The sequence below is a fragment of the Haliaeetus leucocephalus genome, unplaced genomic scaffold (assembly GCF_000737465.1).
Source record: "Haliaeetus leucocephalus isolate CR32 unplaced genomic scaffold, Haliaeetus_leucocephalus-4.0 Scaffold536, whole genome shotgun sequence".
NCBI classification, from domain to species: Eukaryota; Metazoa; Chordata; class Aves; order Accipitriformes; family Accipitridae; genus Haliaeetus; species Haliaeetus leucocephalus.
Window position 1 is genome coordinate 7090237 of NW_010972972.1, and position 22609 is coordinate 7112845.

At 53.0% G+C, this 22609-nt stretch overlaps 2 protein-coding genes across 4 annotated transcripts in view; both read left to right on the forward strand.

The window, feature by feature from the left end:
• The window catches only part of CLPB (ClpB caseinolytic peptidase B homolog (E. coli)), an 83153-nt gene extending 65949 nt beyond the window's left edge, over nucleotides 1-17204 (forward strand). For all 3 annotated transcript variants that reach the window (XM_010576673.1, XM_010576675.1, XM_010576674.1), the window contains 9 exons: nucleotides 71-148; nucleotides 2500-2555; nucleotides 4985-5029; nucleotides 8380-8541; nucleotides 11345-11501; nucleotides 14576-14649; nucleotides 15497-15616; nucleotides 16092-16196; nucleotides 16513-17204. In XM_010576673.1, the coding sequence (XP_010574975.1) occupies nucleotides 71-148; nucleotides 2500-2555; nucleotides 4985-5029; nucleotides 8380-8541; nucleotides 11345-11501; nucleotides 14576-14649; nucleotides 15497-15616; nucleotides 16092-16196; nucleotides 16513-16764 (1049 nt within the window). In that variant the 3' untranslated portion in view covers nucleotides 16765-17204. The remainder of the gene's footprint in view (nucleotides 1-70; nucleotides 149-2499; nucleotides 2556-4984; nucleotides 5030-8379; nucleotides 8542-11344; nucleotides 11502-14575; nucleotides 14650-15496; nucleotides 15617-16091; nucleotides 16197-16512) is intronic.
• A 4378-nt stretch (nucleotides 17205-21582) lies between these two features.
• Nucleotides 21583-22609, forward strand: part of PHOX2A (paired-like homeobox 2a) — a 7120-nt gene continuing 6093 nt past the window's right edge. The window contains exon 1 of the mRNA XM_010576767.1: nucleotides 21583-21712. Coding sequence (XP_010575069.1) covers nucleotides 21583-21712 — 130 coding nt within the window. The remainder of the gene's footprint in view (nucleotides 21713-22609) is intronic.

Below are 22609 nucleotides of genomic sequence, written 5' to 3' on the forward strand. Positions count from 1 at the left end.
TTTTTGTTTGTATTTTTTTTATTAGCCTCCCCCCCCCCCCCCTTTTTGTTTTCGTTGTCTTTAAATGCAGCTATTCGGAGGAAAGAAAATGGCTGGTATGATGAGGAGCACCCGCTGGTCTTTCTTTTCTTGGGATCATCTGGAATAGGTAACGTCTGGGTTGCAGTGAGAGGGACGGAGAGCCCCATGTCGCAGCTGGGCTGGGAGAGGGGGCTGCAGCAGGGCAGCTCCTCAGGCTCAGCACAGGCCTGCAGCGCTTTTCACAGGCTCTGCATAAAATACCAGCTAAAGATGCTGTAGTCCTTCCAACTGGTTACCCAGTCCATCGTCCCACAGGGCAACCACCACCAGACTCCAGCACACACAGCCACATCCCACGCAGGGGCATGAGCAGCCTCACACTGAATGATCCCAGGGGACTGTCTGCCCTCCAAGTCTCAAGAAGGGGCGGTTTTCACAATAAAAGTGTTATTTTAACAGCCCTGTGCTTTCCAGCAGGAATGCCTCCATGGGTGGGGTAATAGTAGAAATTTGCTGCTTGCAAACTGAATCTCTGCTCATCTTGCTCCTGTGGGCAAGGATTGCTTTGTAATGACAGGATTTTATTGACACCGATAATATTTGTCCTCAAGCACAATAAAATGCAACATGACAGCTGATCAGTTCATGAAATGGACAAAATGACTTTTAGGGAGGAAAAAAAAATGCAGCTTTAAAGTAACCAAACTGTGACATTTGAAACAACCAACCTCAGTGCTTCTCCTGCATCCACTGACTCCCGTGGTCCTTGGGAAGATGCCGGTGCTGGAGGGGTTAAGGCAACGGGACACACACAAGGATTGCTGCCTGACCAGGCTCCTGCCTCAGAGCAGTGGCAGGCCAAGTATTAACTCTAAATGACTTGCTATAAAGCTGTATAAAAACAGTAAGAAATGTTTTTGAGACTTCATTGCCCTGCTTATAGCAGGTCTGAAGGCTTAGTAATGTAAATTGTCAGCTCTTCAACTCCCATGTATTTCCGTGGGGTTTTTTTTCCTTCTTTTACTGCCATAAAAATGAATATTGAAATAAGAAAGCAAAGCAGCTGAGAATTTTATTGTCTCAAATGGATATTTTAAATAGGGCTTGAAGTAACAGCAGCCTGAAAGCCCAAATATGTGCAAACTCATATCTAATATGTCTTCACATTTCAGTAGATTCCCACAGCAGTTAAGCACTTTAAAGATCCATTCGTATATATGTATATACAATATGTATAAGTACACATATATACCTATATGCTTACACATTGGGATCTACAATATAGCAACATACGAAGTCAACAAAGCTTGAACTGAAGTAAGATGCTAAATTTTGGCAGAGATTTTACCTGCCAGAGCAGGCTTCCGAGCACGGTGATGAATTCCTATTTTTGCAGCCCTTTTGTGGTGATCTGGTTAAGTGATCCTGCAGATCTGACCCACCCAATCTATCGTCACCAAAATACAGCTGTGTCAGGGTGGGACTGGGGCAGATGTGTAATACTCCAGTATATTTTTTAGCTAGTTTGGTTTTTAAGACACAATTTTTTTATTTGGTATAGTTGTTTATAGCATGTCTATGTGCCTGCTCTCTGCCCTAACATGTCAGAGTGTTTATTTTTCAGCGTGCAGTTAAATCTAAAATGAATCTATGTGGAGAGCAGATAGCACATGGGCTTCAGACGGTACGCGAGGTACTGTTGTAAACCCACAGAGCATCCTCCGTGGCTGTGAAAGGCTGCACCTCACCTTTGCTCATAATCCCAGGAGCCGAAATAGCCAAATCCTCCACCTGATAAGCCCAATAAACTCAGCAATTACGTGCCAGTGGGTGGCAGCAGGGAAGAGGGGTTTGCTGGCAGAGTGGGGGATATTTCCCACACGGAGTAGCGCCTGCCTGTTTAATGAAGTTTTTCCCTGAATGGATGGGTTGGGAGGACAGGATCTGGCCTTTTGTGAGCTGCTGTGTGTATTCATCGGTGTCAGTGTGGATTTGCTCCATTACTGATTGTTCCTAATCCTAGAATTTTATGACAGTTGCCTTATATATATGAAAGAAGGAAAGAATATCCCGTTTCCCTGAAATTCGTTATCTAGAGAGCAAAAGACATTGCTTATGAAACCGAGAATAGTGATAGTAAGTGTAGCAAAAGCCTGATCTAACCACACCTTTTTGTGGAAAAAAAATAAAGATCTCTCTGCCCATCATGTAAGAATCAACTATTAAAAATGAAGCAGCTGGCACTGTGATACTGCTCTCCTAATCAAACCCTTAACTGTGTCCTGCCCAGGGCTCTCATCAGGGTATTATCCCAGGGATCTGACAGTGATACCCTCTTCCCACGAGTGCATTTTGCAGAAAAAAATATGTGTATCGGTTACAGGAGGTGCTAGCCCTGGTGTTAGCACAGCTGACGGACAGACAGATGGTGGACAAATGTGGTTTAACGCGAGTCTTTTATTCCTGTCTTTGGAACAGGTAAAACCGAGCTCGCCAAGCAGACAGCCAAGTACATTCATAAGGATGTCAAAAAGGTAATGCCTCTTCACTTTTTGCCGTCCGGGTGCTTTTAGTAATGGGGTGGGTTTGGTTTCTTGGTGGCAGGGTCATTGTCTGGCTTTGCTAGGCTGGGAGTCCAGCTCACTGGTCAGCCCGGCTGCCTTGCAGCACGCTTAATTCATCCGTAGAAGAGAAATGTGAGGTCTGTCTGTGCGCACTGAGAAAGGGCCTCAGCTGCGTTAAAATGAACCTGTGAAGGTTCCTGTCTATGTTACCAGTATATTTGAATTGTAAAAATCTAAATGGATTTAACAATATCTTGTGTTCCCTGTTTGAGGTTGCTGTCATTTTGACATCCTGTGTTGTGAACGTATTTTTTTGCCTCTGTTACTAATAACACTGTAAATTGTTAGAAGGATAAAATACTGAAAATCCGTTTTACGTGCCCCTAGCTGCACCACTTGTCGCATCGTACCAGTACGGCGGTAGAGGTGGTGGCATTGATTTTGCGCGCGGGTTCTTAGTGCTGAAATGTTTCAAACAGCAGAAACTGTTTGTGTAGTTTAGTTTGTTATCCACTTGGCAGTGTTTAGTGAAGATGGGTTAGAATTATATCTAGGTGGTGGTGGCTTAGTAGGGGGATAGTTCAGGGATGTCTGAGATTTTAAAACACCAAGCTTTTAAAGCCAGGCTCCCCAATTCACATTTAAGTCTCTGCCTACCTTTGGGACATGCCTAGCTGTCTCGCGTGGAGATCCGGGGAAGGTGCGGAGGTTGGAGCCGGGGAAGAGGAGGAAACACAAACAGAGCTGCCCCCTGCGCCGACAATAGATTAATTCCTCTCCCCCACATCCTCCGGCAGAGAACGGACGCAAGATAAAATGACATGTGTAGAAAGAAGATCAAAAGTAAAACAACGCTATAAAAAACGGCTGTTCTGGTTTCTTTTCCTCATCCTTCTATAATTGCCTTCCAGAAGCAATAAATCCTGGCTCCTGCGTCCCAAGCACCTTCATCCCTGACTCCCGCACCTGGAACTGGTCAAAGCCCGGCCAAACATCAAATGGAGAAATCAGTTAAACACTGAATGTTGTGTTAATTCAATAGCATGCACAAATCGGAGTTTTATTGGTAATGAATCAGCTTAGCCGTCAGTGCTGTAAGGAGTGGTGTGATGGGGGGTCATAAACCCCATGGGCAGTTATGGGGGTGCAGCAACTCGCAGGAACTGACGGATTAAGAAAGGAAAACCCATAACCGTCCCATTTTCATACTGCTAGAGAGGCTGCAAGGTAATGACACATGCTAACTTCTTTGTCCAGCCTGCGTGGTATGAACACGGAGGCAGGAGGATTGGGAGCAGGATCAGACCAAAGCAAAGCAGGTCCTGCAGAGCCCGGCTCCACTTTGCTTGTGCCAGCTGTTTGCCAGGATGTTGGTGGGACACTCCTCAGCATGCATGCCGCCAGGATCACACCCCAGTTTTGTACACCTCACTTTGCCCTGGGCATTTTGTTGGTATTTTAATATTTTGCAGGGAAATGTGGCTGTTTCGAATTGAAATCTGTCCTAAACTGGCCTGAAATCTTACCACCCCACCCCGCAAATACTGGTATTTCACAGGAGAGTGGCAAACCAGGCACTCCATCCCTTGGAAGTTCATGGCAGCACCATCTTGGTTTGGTGCCCCAAGGCATCACCCTGGACCAGAAAAGCTTTGGGCTCCCTGTGTGCTGCCAAATGTCCTGCCCATTAGCTCTGAAGCTGAATATTCAGGCTTGCCTTCTTCTTAGGCAGTTGGACTGGATGATCATTGTAGGTTCTTAGCAGCTGAAATACTCTATTCTATTCTATTCTATTCTTGTACCTCTAGGAGCTAGATTATAGCTGCAAGCCCAGGAAATTCAGTGTCTGCAGTGAATCATCAGCTTTTCAAATGCAAAAAGGAACCTTGGGTAGTAGCTGTAAATTCTCTAACAATATTATCTATTTAAGGTGATCACCCACAAACCTAGTTTACCTCGGCTTTATGATTTTGATTTTTATTTTATTTTTGCAGAGAGGCATTGCATTCTTCTTGTGATTTATTTCTAAAAAGCTGAACTGCAAGAATATCCATTTTATTTAGCAAATTGTGAGTTGCTGTTTCAGTCCCATCTGTATCACTCCAGCTCTAGCAACAAGCAGTGTCTAAAGTGAATCTCGGCCGGGGGCTATGAGCTGGCAGTGGGAACTGTTCCTGTCTCTCTTTGAGAAACTGCAGTCATCTTCCTCTTCCTCAGAATAACCCTCAGAACTTTGTGGTGGATCTGGCCACTCCAGTGCTGGCTGTCCTGGGGAACCACAAAACCTTGTTGTGTTCATCTGTGCAGCCACCTGCCTGGTTCCGGAGGAGCCTTCTAAATGTAATGAAACTTGGAGCACATTCATCAAAAATCACGTTAAGAGTTTCTTTCTCTTGCAGGGTTTCATCAGACTGGACATGTCGGAGTTCCAGGAGAGGCACGAGGTTAGTAAATGGGCTGTCTCTGCTTCCAAGGGGTGCAGCTTCAAGTTTAATGGGTAATTTAAACAAATCCTGTCAATGCCCTCGTTCCCCTGCATTTGGTTCCTGTCCTTGGCAGTGCTGAGCATCTCCCTGCTGCCGCTGAATGTTACAAGCATCTCCTGTCTCATCCTGGCAGTGGCCTTCCCGAACTACTTCCACATTCTCCAGAAAATGGGCAGTTTGATGTGTCAAAGACAGAGCAATAGCAGTTGCTCCAGGCTCTGCAATAAATTGCAATATGGGAAATACCAGCCAAAAAAAGCAAGTTTAACTCAAAAAAATTAGGAACAGAGACCAAGGAGCAAGAAAAGCTCCAATAATTTGTATCTGATGCTGTGGCTCCTGTACACAGTGTCAACCCTTTGGGGAAGAGTGACTGAGAAGAAATCATATTGTGCATGAAAATCTGCAGTCTGGGCACAAGCCACGTGCTGTATGTCACCCACCTGTGCCAGGGCTGTTTGTGCACTCCTGCCTGGGCAGGCAGAGCTCAGCCCAAAGCCCCATTCCCTTCCTTACCTCCGACACATTGCTGAGTCTGGTGCAGCATCATCGCCTCAGCGTACCTCCCACCGGGGAAAGGAGGAAAATCCAGCAGAAGACAGGATTGTGGTGCAGAGTCCACCCCTCCCGTCACACCTTCTGCCCAATTCTGGTGCCCCAGGAGAGGTGGGACATCTCACCAGGTTCACCCCTGGGGCTGGGGGGGCCCTAAATCCCTTTGGAGGGCTCCGTCTCCCCAAAAAGCAGCAAGGTCCTAGCTGAGATAGGTTCATAATATTTTTCTTTTGATGGCTGTGTAGGAGCCTTGTATTTTTTATTGATGCCAATGGGGAAGTGCACCCAAATCCAGAAAGCATGGGATGAGAAATATTCCATGAAGGATCTGAGGATCATTCCCATTGGAGCTGCTGCATTGTTGTACGGAGACAGGGAAGAAGGAGGAGGAGGACTCGCTGGCTGGGACCTGGGAAGATGGTGTCTTGGAGGAGGAGGAGGAAGGTGCTGGGGAGTTGCTCAGAAGGACCGGTCCAAGATGGGAGTACTTATTTTTTTGCATTTCTTGCTGCTGAGGTCTGCAGCCAGCCTCCGGCCCGTACACACCAGGCTGCAAGCGGGCAGGGGTCAGGCAGACCCTCACACTCAGCATGTCACGCTGACAAGGGCTGATTCGAGTTTTGACCTGGCACGAGGCAGTGGGAGCCTCAGCACCATCGTCAGGAACTGCAGGGCCCTCAGATGGCCAAGGCTAGAAAAGGTCCAGAAAATATGTTATTTTGTCCAAAGCAGTAAGGTGAAGAGGTGTGGGAAGAGAAAATAAAGACGTGCTTGCTGCTGGCCTGATAGATTGGTTATGATAGGTTCCTACACTGTAGGAGTCAAAAATAGATAAAAATAAAGCCATGTTGATGATTCAGTACAAAGAAAGAGGAGTTAGGAGTAGCAGTATAAATGTAAGATATAAAATACTGTGCCCTGACAAAGACAAGAGGCAGAGCAAAGGGAATGAATAAAGTAGAGAATTGCAGCGAAAACAATATAAATTTTTCAAGCAAACAAGGATCAGGAGGTCAGCCCAGGAGACGGCATCCTTTGAAGGAGCCTGGGGAGCCTCACGTAGCCCCAGGCACTGTGAAACGAATGCAACGAATTAGCTGCCATCGGCTAATTCTTCTCTGCTGTTCCCGAGTCAGCGGGACCCCCCGCACCTCCACAGCCCGTGTCTGTGGGAGCGGGCAGGGGCGGCAGCAGCGGTGCAGGGCAGCGATGCTCGGGGAAGGGGGATCGCAGCTCTCCCCGGGCAGCCTGCCCATATCGCTCAGCAAAAAGGAGCCACTTGAATGGGAGAACCATAGAACCACGGAATGGTTTGGGTTGGAAGGGACCTTTCAAGGTCACCTAGTCCAACCCCCCTGCCGTGGGCAGGGACATCTTCAACCAGATCAGGTTGCTCAGAGCCCCGTCCAGCCTGACCTTGAATGAGTCCAGGGATGGGGCATCGACCACCTCTCTGGGCAACCTGGGCCAGGGTTTCACCACCCTCAGCGTAAAACATTTCTTCCTTATATCTAGTCTGAATCTGCCCTCTTTTAGTTTAAAGCCATTACCCCTTGTCCTATCACTACAGGCCCTACTAAAAAGCCTGTCCCCATCTTTCTTACAAGCCCCCTTTAAGTACTGTAGTACTTTAAGTACTGCCATAAGGTCTCCCTGGAGCCTTCTCTTCTCCAGGCTGAACAATCCCAACTCTCTCTCAGCCTGTCCTCACAGCAGAGGTGTTCCAGCCCTCTGATCATTTTTGTGGCCTCCTCCAGACCCGCTCCAACAGGTCCGTGTCTTCCCTATACAAGTTAGGTGCTTAGTTAGAAGCTGCCGTGGCTTCTCTCCTCTGCCAGGCCCACGGAGCCAGGCTCACCGAAAGGGGACACACCAGCACGGCTGTGCCATGGCACATGCGGCTTTTGTCATTCACCAACACTGACACCACGACACACTCGCCCTTGAGCTGTGCTGCTTCCTTGTCCTGGATTAAGGAGAGGAAATTTCTTTGTCTTATGAGGATTTGGGATTTTGCTCCACGAATTGCTTCTGCTGCCCATACAGCCAGCCGGCCACTGACTCTGCATGTCCAACGTCCCAGAGAACAACGTAGGATTAACAAAGTGACTGATAATTTTGTTCTTTTCAACTTTTATACACCTAAAGACGCATACACAGACCCTGGTCACTTGAAAATGCTCCAAGCTGTACATCAAAAATCACTTGTCATTTTTGCCAAAACATTTCTATTGTCAGAAATATTCTTCTAAATAATCCTCTAAATTTTTTAACCAAAGAATCATGATGTCAAGTAGTGAAGTCAGTTATTGACACAGGAAAAATATTTCCATCGTGGCCTCTTCCCAAGCTTTGATTCCCCACCAGAGCCACCTGCCACTCATAATCCTTTGAATTCTTGCTCTTAAAAAGGCTAAAGGAGATGAAAATAGGTCTTGGACAGCTGGGATGGGTCACTCAGACACTGCTTAGAAAAGCAGGGGTGATGCCTTTTCGCCTCTCCGTGGCTGCTCCTGCAGATTCTGCTGGGTAAAGCTCTGGGCAAGGTAATTGCTTGCAGCAGCCACCAATCTGCATTTTGCCAAATTGTTGCTTATTAAGCTGATTTGGGGATACCCAGGGTGCGATAGATGTCACAAAGAATATAGAGCTTGATTTGTCTGCAGCAAAGAGTCGTGGCTGCCTGCTGAGCTACCGATAGCGTTCCTGGCACCCACGGATCAGCTGTCACGTGTCCTGTTGCTTCCTCTTAGGTCGCCAAGTTTATCGGCTCTCCACCTGGCTACGTGGGCCATGAAGAGGGCGGGCAGCTCACCAAAAAGCTGAGGCAGTGTCCAAATGCTGTGGTGCTCTTTGATGAGGTTGACAAAGCCCACCCAGATGTCCTCACCATCATGCTGCAGCTGTTTGATGAGGTAAATCCACATTTCAGGGTCAGGGTTTGCAGAGGGGCTGTTTGGAAGGTGACAGTGAGTGATGCAAGGGACGATGGCTGCAGGAGATGTCCTGGAGCGGAGCTGAAATGCTCTAGATCAATAGTCCCTTCCAAAAAATGTGACCCAGCCAGTCAGCATCTTCTGCATTTTAGCATCAGGAAACAGGGTGATGCTGAGGTCTCCTGGTGGAATAAATGACATCTTCAGGCAAAGAAAAAGCCAGTGATGGGAGGGTTAGAAGCTTGAGAAAGAAACTTGGGAATCAGATTGTCCCATGTCACCGTGAAGGCATGACGGTGAAGACTGTCATGAGGATACTGCTAAAAAAAACGCCCCAGTGACAGCTCAGTGTGGGAATAGGTGGGCAGGGCAGAATAGGGTCCAGGACAGAAATCAGGAGTAACAAGAGGAGGCAGGAGGACAGCAGCCCTGTTCCCATGGGTGCCCTGTGCCCACCCCCCATGTACACTTCCATGGCATGGAGGAAATCGTCTCCTAGGTCCCAGGCTCAGGTCAGGGTGTTGTCACAACATCAGAAAAGCAGGGTGATTGGGGGACTTCATAGTCCATTGGTATCCTAATGAGTCATGTCTTGTTAATTGCTGGGTTTTAGTTCAGGTTGGTTAATTTATGACTTCTCAGTTGGCATGTGATTTGTCTCACACCCTTCCTCCCCCAAACATAGAATCATAGAATGGTTTGGGTTGGAAGGGACCTTAAAGACCGCCTAGTTCCAGCCCACCCTGCAAAACCATTCAGCTGACTACCTAGGAGGAGTCTGGGGCTGCTTCCCAGGACTTCAGCTGTCTCCAGAGGAAGCCAGAAGATTCTTGGAGATGCCTGGGAGGAATCCTGAAGAGCTACTGGCATGGACCTGCCTTAACATACACAAAACTCCTCAGGTAGCTACCTTGGAGGAGTCAGGCTCCCGAAAGCATTGTGTATGTTGGGGAAGGTCCATGCCTGGTAGCTCTCCAGGAAAACTCCCAGGCATCTCCAGGAGTGTGTTGGCCTCCTCTGGAGGCAGCCAAAGTCCCAGATAGAAGCCCTAGACTCCTCCAAGGCAGCTACCCAAGGAATTTTGTCGATGTTAGAGGCAGGTCCGTGCCTGTTAGCTCCCTGATACTCCTCCCAGGCATTTCCATGCATGACACTACCTGATCCTGCTGGCAGTGGGAAGGAGAGCAGATACCTGCTGTCTGAGGAAGGCAGCACAAAGTCTGTGACTTTGGAGTCCTTTGCTGTCTGCTGGTCTCTGGGAGACACTTGGCATATGACCTGTCTTGGGCAGCTGCAGCTCTCTTGCACGAGCTGGTGGGAGCCAGGGACAAATGCGCGTCTCCAGGCTTTGCACCTTCTGCTGAGCCTTCAGCCTGTTGCATGCAAGCTTTTCGGTTTATTTTTAAGGTCCCAGTCTCTCCTCAGAGGCAACCAAGCTCCCGAGCAATGCACTGGAAGATTTGGGGTTTTTTTGTTTTAGGGATTAATAACACAATTTTTTCTTGCATAGATCATCGCAGCAGCAGCTAAATGTGAAATCAATTCCTGTACCACGCACTTGACAGGGCAATAACCCAAATGTTAATCTCAAGCACCCAACAAGGATTTGTGTCATTGTGCTGGATATCTGCTGCTGGAGACATATCGAGGAAAGAAACTGCCTGGGGAGCTGCTTATTTTTTTCCTTATTTTTCTCTCTTTTTTTATTTTATTAATCAAGAAAACTAGTACTTTTGAAGGGTTCCTGCATTGGTTTGGTAGGAGGAAGGTTGATGCCACACCAGTTAGCTGCTGTGGCGGTCGCCCCCACCACTGAGCGCAGTGCTGGACTGCCCTGGTTTGATTTGCCGGGCAATCCTGCAGGCGTGAGGGATGCTCTCTATTGCCTCTTGCTGTCACGGCCTCTCTGTTGCTTAGTTCACTCCATTATAGCCATAACCCGGTTATTTCTGCAAGGTTATTTCAGCTTTGCTTATTTTCAGTCAGGGTACTAGCAGCCTGTGCATCCCCGTGGTGCTTTCAGACGACTACAAAGCCCCCTCTGAGCCCTCCCTGCCCTCCCAGGCGGCCACGGTGCCATGGAGAGCTTTGAACTGACTCATCTGGAAGGCTTTGGTGAACATCTGGGCAATGTTGCTGGAGCTGTTCAAGGCACTGATGCCTGCTGCTGCCCGTTTTGCTCCCCAAAAGAGCCTGTACGGGAGAATGACTCACGTCTCAGCCACTCCAGCACCAAGCCCAGCGTCCCAGCCTAAACCACAACCATGGGCAGGGCTGAGCCAAGAGCCTGCACTGCCTTTGAGAGTCCTTCAAACCTACCCGAGGGGCAACAGCCTCTATTAGAGGGCTGGGACAGAGGCATGAGGTGACAACAACTTCACCTGCACCGGTGGGGTTCATCAGAGCTCATGCGTCAGACCCAAAACCACAGCAGGGAGGTAGGCAGAGCATCAAAGGTGGTTGAGTTATGTATGGGCAGCCATATGGGCTGCCCCAGCCCACCTCCCCTGCGAGGCATCTCCCAGGGCTTCCATCGAGTGTGTCCTGCGTGGGGCAGGCTGGGGCCACGTGCAGGAAAAGTTACTGCCATTCCTCGGGGAGGTGGGGGCTTCTTCAGCCTCTGCAGCTCAGCCCTGCCTCCTTCCTGCCTGTATCCTTGGGCATCCCTTCAAAAATAAATCTGCTAGGGGGAAAAATGGGGTCCATGTCGTTTTGCCTCATGTTTTGGCAATGTCCTGTGGCACCTGCTCATGCTGCTTGTGTTGACTCGGTGTTGTTGCAGGGCAGGCTGACGGATGGGAAGGGGAAAACCATTGACTGCAAGGATGCCATCTTTATCATGACCTCCAACGTGGCAAGCGATGAGATTGCACAGCACGCTCTGCAGCTCCGACAAGAGGCCATGGAGATGAGCAAGAAAAGGATCGCAGAAAACTTAGGTACTGTTTTTTTGATGTCATACTCCAAATCCCTCAAGAATCCACCTCCTTCCTAACATTAATTTGACACCAGCTCAGCCATCCTTCTGCCGGGGGGAGCACCCAGACCCTTCGGTTGCCTCTCCACTGCTCGCCCCTGCAGCTGGTCGACACTGACACGTCCTCCAGGCACTGCAGCTTTAGGGCAAGCCTCAGGGATGCTCCTCTGCCAGAAGGAAAGGCAGCTGCCTCTTCTTTTGTGTGTGTGTCTAGGAAGTCGTGCTGTTGCCTTCTAGGATGACCTGTTGCTGAGAAGTCCCACAGCCCTATCTCTACCATTCCCCCTCCTGTGATACCTCTGCTTTGGGCTTGCCCTGTTCTGAAATCCTCATTATATGAGATCACATCCTTCAGAGGGAGATCACATCTTTGGAGGAGGCTTTCTGTTCCACCTCTCAGTCTTCCTCATCCTGTGCGCTCTTCCTTTATCTCCTCACCCTTTTCATTCTTTCAGGACCCTTCCAAATGCTTTCTAGAAAAGTCTGGGGCTGGTACAGGTGCTCATATTAAAGAGGAAGAGTTTTGTTTCCTCACAGTCCTTCCAAAAACGACTGAGCTTAATCAATTTTACTTCGCCTTGGAATGGAGCCCTGGACCCACACATCAGGGTCTTGTAGAAAATTTTCCAAAAATGTGAATTAGGTAATAAAAGGAGAATCGAGTAGAGCAAGGGCAGCCTCTAATATTTGAACTACACAACTCCGCTGAAGGCAGCAGAGTCCCAATTTATGCGCGATCCTTCACCATCCAGTTGGTGATAACTGCAGTGGCACCAGGAGGCCCCAGGGACTGGTAGGTCTCTGCTGTGCCAAGGAGGGATGGACGGACAGTGGTCGGCAATGCCTGCACCAGGGGCCGTCCCTTCTAGCTCTAAAATGCATGGCAGTTTGTGAGCACAGGCACTAGCACAGGGAAACATCATCTCCATCACGTGCTGCTGTGCCTGTGGATAACCAGGCAGCCACAAACAATGGCTGCATCCCTTGTTTTGTCATCAGTTTTAAATCAGTTTTGGGTTTTTTTTTAAGACCCATTTATGGTCTTAAATATCTGGACATGCATCTTCTATAGGGTACCTCACAGTATGTGCTGTCACAGATACACCATATTTCCTAAAGGTCAGTCTCGAGAGTTCTGCTCACCAGTGGAAATGCCCGGAGAAGCTGTGGTGTGCAGTGTGTGCTGTGGCTGTGCCCGGGAAACAACCACAGCCCTCTGCATCAGCTCCATGGGAGCAGGAAAAAATGTTAGGTTTTAGTGTCAAATGTATTTTCCAGCTTCTTTCTCACTGTCTCTTCCTTTTTATTTTGAGAAGTTGATGCCAAAGCTGGCTTAATTCAGAATCTTTAAACTTCAATCAAACTAGGTAAAGGACAAAGCATGCCTGCAACTGAACTTTCAAGAATAACATTTTAAAATGCCAAGCGCTTTTCTCCTAAATGAGGAAAGCATTGAATTTTAATTTCTAGAACTGTACAGCAGACAGCTGCAGTGAGCGAACGGCAGTGAGAGAGCATAGCCGGAAAATGCATTTCGGCTCAGAAGCCTGCCCTCAATTGAGTTTCGTGGAGCTCCTTGCAATTTACTGAGTTCTTGGCTTGGAGATGCTCTTGAAGGCAGTGGCCAGGTCAGCGTAAGTGCCTGGGTGGGCAGATAAATGGAAAGATAGAGGGAAGGAGCTGCTTCTGCAGCATCTCTGCGTCTGCGAGTGGAAGCAGCAGATACTAGTGATGGCAAACCTGAATATGGGGGGCAGCTCTGTCTCTTCTGCCTTCTCCAGCTCTCCTCTTCCAGAATGCCATGCCAAGTTCCTGTGACTTAGTGAAAAACCCCTTGGTGTCTTTTAGCAGAAAACAGAGAAGTGAAATGGGCCAAATCCTTATAACCAAAGAGCCCCCCCTGCTCCATTTAGACCGCTCGGATGGGCCATACTGTCTATCTCCCCCATCCTGTGCAGCAAACTCCCCACCCAGGATGCAAACAAGAACCACGAGCGTGCTCGTGTCTGCCATGGGGAAGAAGGAGAAGAGGTGATTTCAGAGCGCACAGCACCGCTTTGTTGCATGCTGGCACCAGTGTGGGTCTGGTGGAAGAGAGCTCCTTCTGCCGCTGCTGGGGGTGCAACAATCTGCGCCAAGACTGTGAGCTGGAAAGGGCTCCCAGCACCCAGCATGGGTCTTTCTCCACCACCCAGCGTGTCAGGATCCTATCCAGAGCACCTTGGATGCAAGGGATCTCCCAATGAGCATCCTTGCATTAAAATAGCATGTGGAGTTAAATGCATGAAGATGTAGGAAGGAATGAGGTGGTAAAGACAAAGGGAAAAGCAAATTTGGGCAGCAGACAGGTAAACCTTGCATTTGAGCTGTCTGTTCTGAGCTGGGATTCGGGAGCCAGCCAGACCCTGGCTCCATCTGCAGTCAGCTGAGGGAAGTAGACTCTGGCCAGAGGCAGAGTTGTGCCACAAACCATCTGAACAGGGGTTTTGCAGTTTGCTGAAGGGACCAAGGACTGCTCCTCTGTGCCTGACAGAGCTGCGGGAGCCTACGCAGAGCAGCCACGGGTGATGATGTGCCCTGTGTGTAATGTAATTAGCACCGGCTCCCAGACCCCAGCCACCGGTCAGGGTCTGTGGAGGCCGAGTGAGGACTCCTGCTATCCGAAACCTCCGGGTGGCAGCTCCTGGGGGTGTAGAGCAGAGAGCGGAGGCAGAGCCGGAGCTCTTTTGCCATGCAAGTGAAACATGTCAGTGTAGGGTGCACCCAACATGTGCAGGGGCAGCCACGGGAGACCCAGACCCGCTGTCCAGAGTGTCAAGCGCAGGGACACCCCACTACTGAACCAAACGTGGATCGTGGTGGGTGTGGAGGTTCCAGGTCTGTTCTGAGGTCCCCTCTGGACCCCCACCTCACCCCCCTGCTCAGCCTCTGGCTCCTTGTCATGCTGCTTTGCTCATCCATCCTCCAGGAGCTGGGCAGATGGGAAGCCCATGTTCCACCTTACCCACTGACACCCCATGTCCTCCTGTCTTCCAGATGATGTCCAGATGACCGACAAGATAACCATCTCCAAGCAGTTCAAGGAAAAGGTTATTCGCCCCATCTTGAAGGTACGAATGATTTTTTTCATGGCTTATGTTTCAGGTGTCCTGAGCTTTGGTCACTCAGTCATTCGATGCAATACCCATGTTCCTCACCCAGCTGTGAGATCAGTGACATGACGTCGTTTTTTAATTTTCACCCACTAAGAAGTAAGGTCAGAGTCCAGCAGAAACAAATAACAGCTTCTTACTCACTCCCTGTCCTCTTGTATTAGAGCAACAACATGAGACAAGAAGGGGAACATGGGGTGGGAAGTGCTACACTGGGATTTTGGGGGTTCGCTGCTCTCCCAGGGTCACTGTCTGCTCAGCTCCTGCGCTGCTGCAGAGGGGCCAGGAAAACCTGACCACAGCAACACATCCTGATGACATTAAGTTTCTTTAAAATGTTTCTGAAGCACTTCATGGTGCTGCTCGCCTGGCAGCTCCTACAGAGACCAAGAATTTGACCTCCCGGCAGAAGGCTCAGATCGGAGCCTCAGAACTGAGAGACCCTGAGAGCAGCGAGGGGTGTTACTGTAAGTGGCTTAGGCAGGAGCAGACAGCAGAAGAGGCTGGAGCTGCGCTTACACTGCGGGAGAGATTTGTTTCTAGTTCCTCTTGCCATCTCCGGAAGAATTAATTCCTTCTATAAGCCATGCTGAGAGGTACTCCTGGTGACCTGAGATCTGGCACCATGGATTTCCAGCTCCATGGCATGGGGTGGGATGGCTTCAGGGCCTCGCCACATGGATGTGTGAGCTGTCGGAGGTGGAGGTGATCCCTGGGGAGCTCATTCAGCAGCGTCACTGTCACTACTGTCCCTATCAGGGTCACCAGTCCTGTCCCCGTTGACCTTCCCCCCTTGTCCCTGCAGGCTCACTTCAGACGAGATGAGTTCCTGGGGAGGATCAATGAGATTGTCTATTTTCTCCCTTTTTGCCACTCGGAGCTCATCCAGCTTGTCAACAAGGAGCTGAATTTTTGGGCCAAGAAGGTAAAAACCATCCATGGCTTTAGAGGTAACTTCTCAAGCAATGTGTGAGCAGGAGGAGATCCCTGCCCAAGCCTTCATCCTCCTGATGTGGATGCAGAGTGAATGTATATCTTTACCATAGTCTCACATGCTCTTCAACATGAGGGGACCCTACTCAGGAGGGCAGGGACCTCTTGGGACGGTGGGGCATGGTTCCTCCTGTGTTGGGGCAGCAATGAGCTTCGGGGCACGTTCAGAGACATTATTTGTCTAATTGGTCCTTGCACATCTGAGCTCTCCGGGGGGCCTAAATAGGAATTAGGGGACCACTTGCTTTGGTCGGTCTGGCCTGGTGGAGCTCTCGGTGCCCTTTCTTCCTTGGCCCAGGACTGCTCACACCCCACCGTGCTGCCCGTGGTGTCCCCACTGCTCAAGGAATGGGATGCCAGGGTTGCTTGAAGGCATCAATAACTTCCTCTTCTTCCTCACCCGGCAGGCCAAGGCAAGGCACAACATCACCCTGCTGTGGGACAGGGAGGTCATGGACGTGCTGGCTGACGGCTACAACTTGCACTACGGTGCCCGGTCTATCAAACACGAGGTAAAGCCAAGGACGGAGCACGGGTGAAGCCCATGGCATCACCTCCAGCCCTGCTCTGCACAAGGGGAGTCAGGAAGGGATTATTGCTTGGGTCTGTCCTGCAGAAGAGCGTCCCCACGGCTCCCAAGGGCAAACATTCATGGTCTGTGGGAGGAAACAGCACAGCCAGTACACTCCAGAAAGAGACAGGGAATAAGTAGGATGAGCAGGAGATTATGGGACCCTGCGCTACCCAGAGGTGGGAAGGAGAGCTGCCCGGCTCCCTGGGAGGCTGCTCACAGGCGTTTTCTGATGGGAGCTGGTTTTATTTCTTCAGGTTGAGCGGCGCGTTGTGAACCAGTTGGCAGCTGCCTACGAGCAGGACCTGCTGCCGAGGGGCTGCACCTTGAGGATCACGGTGGAGGACTCGGACAAGCATCTGCTGAAAACCAAGGACAGCTCTTCCCCTGGAGCGGAAAAAACAAAGATGCCCACCCTGCGGTTGGAGATAGTGGAGAAAGACAGCAAATCCCGAAAACTGGACATCCAAGCGCCTCTGAACCCAGAAAACATTACTTACTTCTTGTAGGCAGCAACGAGCACTCCTGGAGCACACTTTGCCCCAGCAGCTGCCTGCGGGTAGCGCGGGCTGACAATAAAATACCGCGAGACTCGGAAGTGTGCAATGTGGCCATGTCAGTGAGGGCAGGCAGTAGGTAGGGCAGGGGCAAAGCTGTGTTCCTGCTACCTCCGCTGCCTGGAGCCAGGCACGGGCAGGCAGGAGCTGCCTGATCAGCCTGCGCCTGCTTACTCTGGGGTGGGCGCAGAGGGCTCTGGAGCTGTAGCTATGGGTGGTGAGGTGCCACGCTGCCATTCAGGAACATATAGGTGGAGGGTCCTGGGGTTTCACTTGGCACAAGGGAAAGCATCGAAGCTTTTTAAGAAAGGGGAAAGCAGATTTCAGACCTTATGGGAGCTGGGGTGTCCGGCTCCGGTAGGATTTGTCATTCCTTAAAGAGGAGGCTTGCTGCGGAGGCTGGGTTTGCTGGGTTGGACTGCAGCTGGAAAGGGGTAGGACAGGGATCGAGTGAGCGACAGCTTCATTTTAAAAGCCACCAGGCACTCTGACTCTGTATTTTGCCCGCTTCTCTTTATTTATTGGCAATAAACACGGCGTGCACATACGACCTGTGTCTGGTGTGGGCGCGGAGAGGACAGGTAGAGCAGAGGTGGGGATTGCCTGTGGGCAGGACACGTCCCTGGGGGGCTCCTGCATCTCCTGCTCCTTGCTGGGAGCCGTGAACAACACCGACACATCTCCTTGTCCTGGCTGGGCAACTTCCCAGTGCAAACCCCTCGCTAAATCGTCCCCGCTGCTTTGCTTCTGACCCGATTCAGGGAAATATTTAATATCTCAGGCTTAACCTAGCTGCCCAAGCTGTCCCCAGTGTCAGAGCTGGAGCAAAGGTCCCCAGCCCTGACCAATTACAGTGGCTGTCAGTGGGCAGAATTGGATTTTTTCTGTGTGTTTGTATGTGGGAGGTTTTGCTCTCCCAAGCTGTGAGCTCTGCAGGGACTGATCCTGCCAGCAGCCACATTTGCAGGTCCCCAGGGCTGGCTGGGGGCTGACCCTGCCCCCCCCACAGTCACTTCTCCAGGGACCTGTCAGCAATGGGACAGGGATGGAGGGACATAGGGGTGAGGGTCTCCCCTGCGAGCCATTTTGGGGTGCATCTCCTCCGAGGTGGAGGAGGGTTCCAGCGCCAAGGGCAGCACTGCAGGGCTAATGGGGCAGATGGGGGGAGTTGTTGAGGGAAAATCCTCTGGATTTCTCCAACTTCCTCTGAGCATCCGGCTCCAAGCCTTGCTGGGGTTTGGGGGAAAGTGTGGCCCAGTGGTGTGAGCGATTCGGGGGTTTGCCTTCCTTGGCGAGGGTCCCGGTGCGGGGTCACGCCTGTCGGTCCTGGGCGCGTGGGATGAGGTGTCCCGTGGTGGGTACCGGCTGGGTTCGAGGTGCGCGGTCACCACCATCACCCCGCCGGGAGAGGAGCCCTCTCTGCCGCCGAGACAGCGGTGCTTCACCGACACAGCACCCACTCCTCCAGCTGGTGACATGTCGCAGAGGCAGATTATGAAGAGTAAGAAATTAAATACAAAAGGAAATCAAACCAAATAGCCTTCTCAAATCAATAAGCCTTAAGTCACAGTCCCTCCGGCATGGGGACAGGGATGGATCAGGGGTGACGGCCCCATCCAACATGGCAAAGCCACTATGTGAAGTCCCCCTGCCAGAGCATCCCCGCTGGTGCTGCCAGGCGTGGCTTTAGTTTTGGCACTGGCACTCATTTTCCAGGGGATACGTGAAGGTTTGGGGGGGGGGGGCTGCCTTGACCCACCTTTTCACCCTGGTCGCCTTTTCCTGTCATGGGTCTTAATTCAGTAATGCTGCTGGGGACCTGAGCACTGCCTTCGGCCAGGGCTGCAAATGGGGAAGGAAGGCTGGAAAAGGGGAAAAGCTCTGCCTAAATGGAGCTGCTGGGATGGCAAGTGGAGCTGCCCCATCTTGGGCATCGCCCGTGCTGGTGGTCCATGGGTGCCCTGCTCCTTTCAACCCCCGTCCACTGCCCGAGCAGCTTTGGGCTGGCAGCGGGTGGGTGATGGAGCAGGAGAGGATGAGCCTGTTCCCACCCAGGCGCTGGGATGTGGGGGCTGGCAATGCCCAGGGATCAGCTGGATGGGGAAGGGGGTCTCCGGCAGCAGGATTTGACCTTTACGAGCCACTCAAGGTGACCAGCAAGAGGGCAGTGGGACAGCCAAAGCAGGTTTCTCTTCCCCTGAAAGGGTTTTGGAGCTTCACTGGGCTTCTCTGGAACCCTCCCAAATTCAGATTTTTCATGGGAGGACCAGGAAGAGATTCAGCCGCTGCTGTGGTGGGCATAGCTGACTCCAACCCGACGGGTGGGAAGGGGAGTTTGCTGGCTCGGTCCCTGCTTCTTCCCCTGTGCCACAGCCAGGGAATCACACACCCCTTCGCGTCCTTGCCCCAGGCGGGCAAGGCTGCAGAGGGGCCAGGGCTTGGGGAGGGTGTCCCCGAAAACACCGGGGTGCCTCGCAGGGCAGCAAGCAGCATCCCCAAACCTTCTGTCACCTCCAGCAGTGACGAGACCCTGGCGAATGCCAGCCCCATGCTCTGCACAGACATGGGGGCTCGGCTGCTTCCGGCCAATGTCCAGCACCGCACCGGCCCGGTGCAGGATGGGCAGCCCTGGGGTGGCACCGCAGGGCAAAGCTGGGATCCCCGGGAACTCCCCAGGTGCCAGCCAGGCCCCAAACCTGCAAGGAGAAATGGGGCTGAAAAGGGGTCTTGCAGCAGTGGTAAAGTGTGTGATGGGGTGGCGGGGGCAGAGCTGAGGGTGCTGTGCCGGGCAGTGCTGCACGACGCTGAGGCTGACCCCAGGGATGAAGGCAGATTCCCTCCATGCAGCCCCAGGGAGCAGCTCCCTCCCCAGCACCCCTGTGCCACCACACCAGCACCCCCACGCCGGCACCGCCGGGCTCGGGGCACCCGGTGCCGTGGCTCTTGTGGGTCCTCCTGCACGGCAGCGGGAACAGGCCCCATCCCTGCCTGGAGCTGCTGGCTGGGATGCAAGGAGAGCAGGGAGCCCACGGCCAGGCATGGTGTGCCACGCTGTGCCATGCCATGCTATGAAATGTCATGCTGTGGCATGTCATGTCACGATATGCCATGTCATGCCATGCCATGCTGTGCTGGGTCACACTGTGCTGTGCCATCACGCTATGTCATTCTGTGCCACACCACGCTGTGCTGTGCCATGCCATGTCAGGTTGTGCCGTGCTGTGCCGTGCCACGCTCTGCTGTGCCATGCCATTCTGTTCCATGCTATGCCAATCTCTGCCGTGCTTTGCTGCGTCATGCCATGCTGTACCATACCATGCCATGCCGTGCCATGCTGTGCCACGTCCCAAGGGAGTACAGCCACGAGGGCCCCATCAGCAGGAGCATCCCGGCCGGGACGGCACTTGGGGGGCACATGGGGCCCTCCCTGATCGTTTTATTTGTTTTTAATTGTGCTGGAGGCGCGGCGCCGGCGTCCTCTGAGCAAACAGCAGCGGGTGAAAGGGCTCCCTCTGACAGATCAAATAAATGTGCCACCGCAGCCGGGCCGGGAACAATAAACGGGAGGCAGGATCCGGAGGGGAGAAACATCAGGCTGTGACGGGGGAAATTCAATTACCGCCAGCCTTCAGCCCCGTGCCGGGCTCCTAATTCGATTAGGGGCAGGCGAGCTCCAGCGAGCGGAGGGGCCTCGGTGCAGCCCCGGCTTGGGGCTTTGTCACCGGGAACAAAGCGGCGGTGGCGGCCGGAGGCCTCCGGCACCACTGGGCCGTGCACGGTGCGGGACCAACTGCCCCGGCGGCAGCGGGGCAGGGACCTGCTGGGGGTCTGCGCCACAGCATGGGTGTCCCTGTGGGGTGACACGGCCTGGATGGGACGTGGGATGATGCCATGGGTGCTGCCATCAGGTGCTGCTACAGGGCATGGGCTGGGCCTGGTCAATGACCCCAACAAAGCTGGGACTTGAGCTGTGCAGGGTACCTGACTTGTGCCCAAAGGGGGTCCCGTCAGAGAGGGTCCCATCAGCCCTCCCAGCTCCAGAGGGGGCCCAGCCCACCCGGACACATGGACATGGCCCTCGGGTCATGGACGGTTCCCAGAGCCTGGCGGGATGGAGGGACGGGGCGTCCCTGTCCCCAGCTCCTGCACCATGCCCAGTCCTTCCCGCTGCCATTGGCACCTGTTTCATGGGGAGGGGTGTCAGCCTGTGCCCCCACCCCATCGGGCCATTCTGGGGACAACCAGGTGCCCCTGCTGCCAGCACCCATCTTCCTTCACCCACCGAAATCAGGAGGTTTTACCCACATTTGCATCCCAGCTCCCACGGGAGCCACAGGGATGCAGGGGGTCTCCCTGGCACTGCCCCTCACCCCTGGCCGGGCAGGGACGGGGTGCCCCAGCTCACCCACCATCCCCCTCCCCCCCATATCCCCCCCTTGTCCCCCTCCCTCTCCTCTCCTCCTTCATCCCCCCCATCCTCCTCACTCCCCCCCTTCCCCGTTCTGCCCCTGGCTCTGGGTAGCAATAGCAGCAGCTCCTTGCGTGGCAGATTGCTACCTAATTAGTTTAGAGGGAAAACTTAATTGAATTAACTTTTTCACAACTCCAGCAGCCTGACAGTCGGGGCTCTCGCTCAGCCGCCAGCCTCCAGCTCCATGATCTAATTAACTTGTTTAGCAACCTGCCCGCTCGGCCGGCGCAGCTGGGGTGGGCGCGGGTGGGGAGCACCCATCAGCCCCTGCCCGCACTCACGGGTGTCCTGAGGGTCCCATGGCGAGGGACCGGACCCGGACCCAGACCTGGCTCACCCGGGTGGCAGCGGTGGCAGTTCCCAGTGAGGGGAGCCTGGCCGGGAGCGGGGGCATGAGCTCTGCCCTGCGGGACATGGGGCAGGAGAGACGTGGGGCAGAATGCAGGGCAAGACATGGGTCAGGGCATGGGGTTAGATGCAGGACAGGGCATGGGGTTAGATGCAGGACAGGGCATGGGGCAGGAGATGGGGCAGGACACGGGACAGGGCATGGGGCTGGATACAGAGCAGGAGATGGGGGAGGACAGGTCCTGGGCAGCCCCCAGGACAGCGGGGGCCGGTGCCAAGCACCCCAGTCCCATCCCGGTGCCCAAGCAGAGACGAGCCCCATGGGCAGAGCAGGTCCGGCAGGCCCTGGGCAGGGTCTGGCCTTTCCCCCCGGCCCGGGGCGGGGGGGCAATGCCCGCTGAGAGGGCAGGGACCCCCCTCCTCCCCGGGCTGTGGGCACAAAGCCCTTAGCTGGGCGTAATTAGACTTTTAAATCCTCTTTAGTGAAAGTGTTTGTCTTGAAAATGTCCCCAAATCCTCCCCAAATCCCCCCCCTGCACCCCCTCCAGTGCCACTGAAAAGGGGCAAAGCCTCTACCTTGGCCTCAGCCGGGCAGGGGGGCCCAGCGGGGCAGGGATGAGGCGCTTTGAAATGCAACCGGGCTGCAAACTGGGGGGGGGCAAAGGGCCCCGGGAGAGGAGAGGAAGGGGGGGGCTGAGCACCCCCTCGCAGCCCCCTGCTCCCTCCCATGCACCCGTGGGTGGTGGGGTGCCCCTGCTGCCCTCTTGCTCCTGGGATGCTCAGCCCCAGAGCTGCTCCCCCCACACATGAAGGGGACCCCCGTGTCCCATCCCCCACCCTGGACGGTGGTCCCAGGGGACGGTGGGCCCTTCCCGCAGCACATGCCCTGGAACCTTCCCGGGATGCCACCTGCGAGGGCGGCCGGTGCTCAGGGACACTGGGGACCCGGCGGCCACTGGGGGTGGGGTGGATGGATGG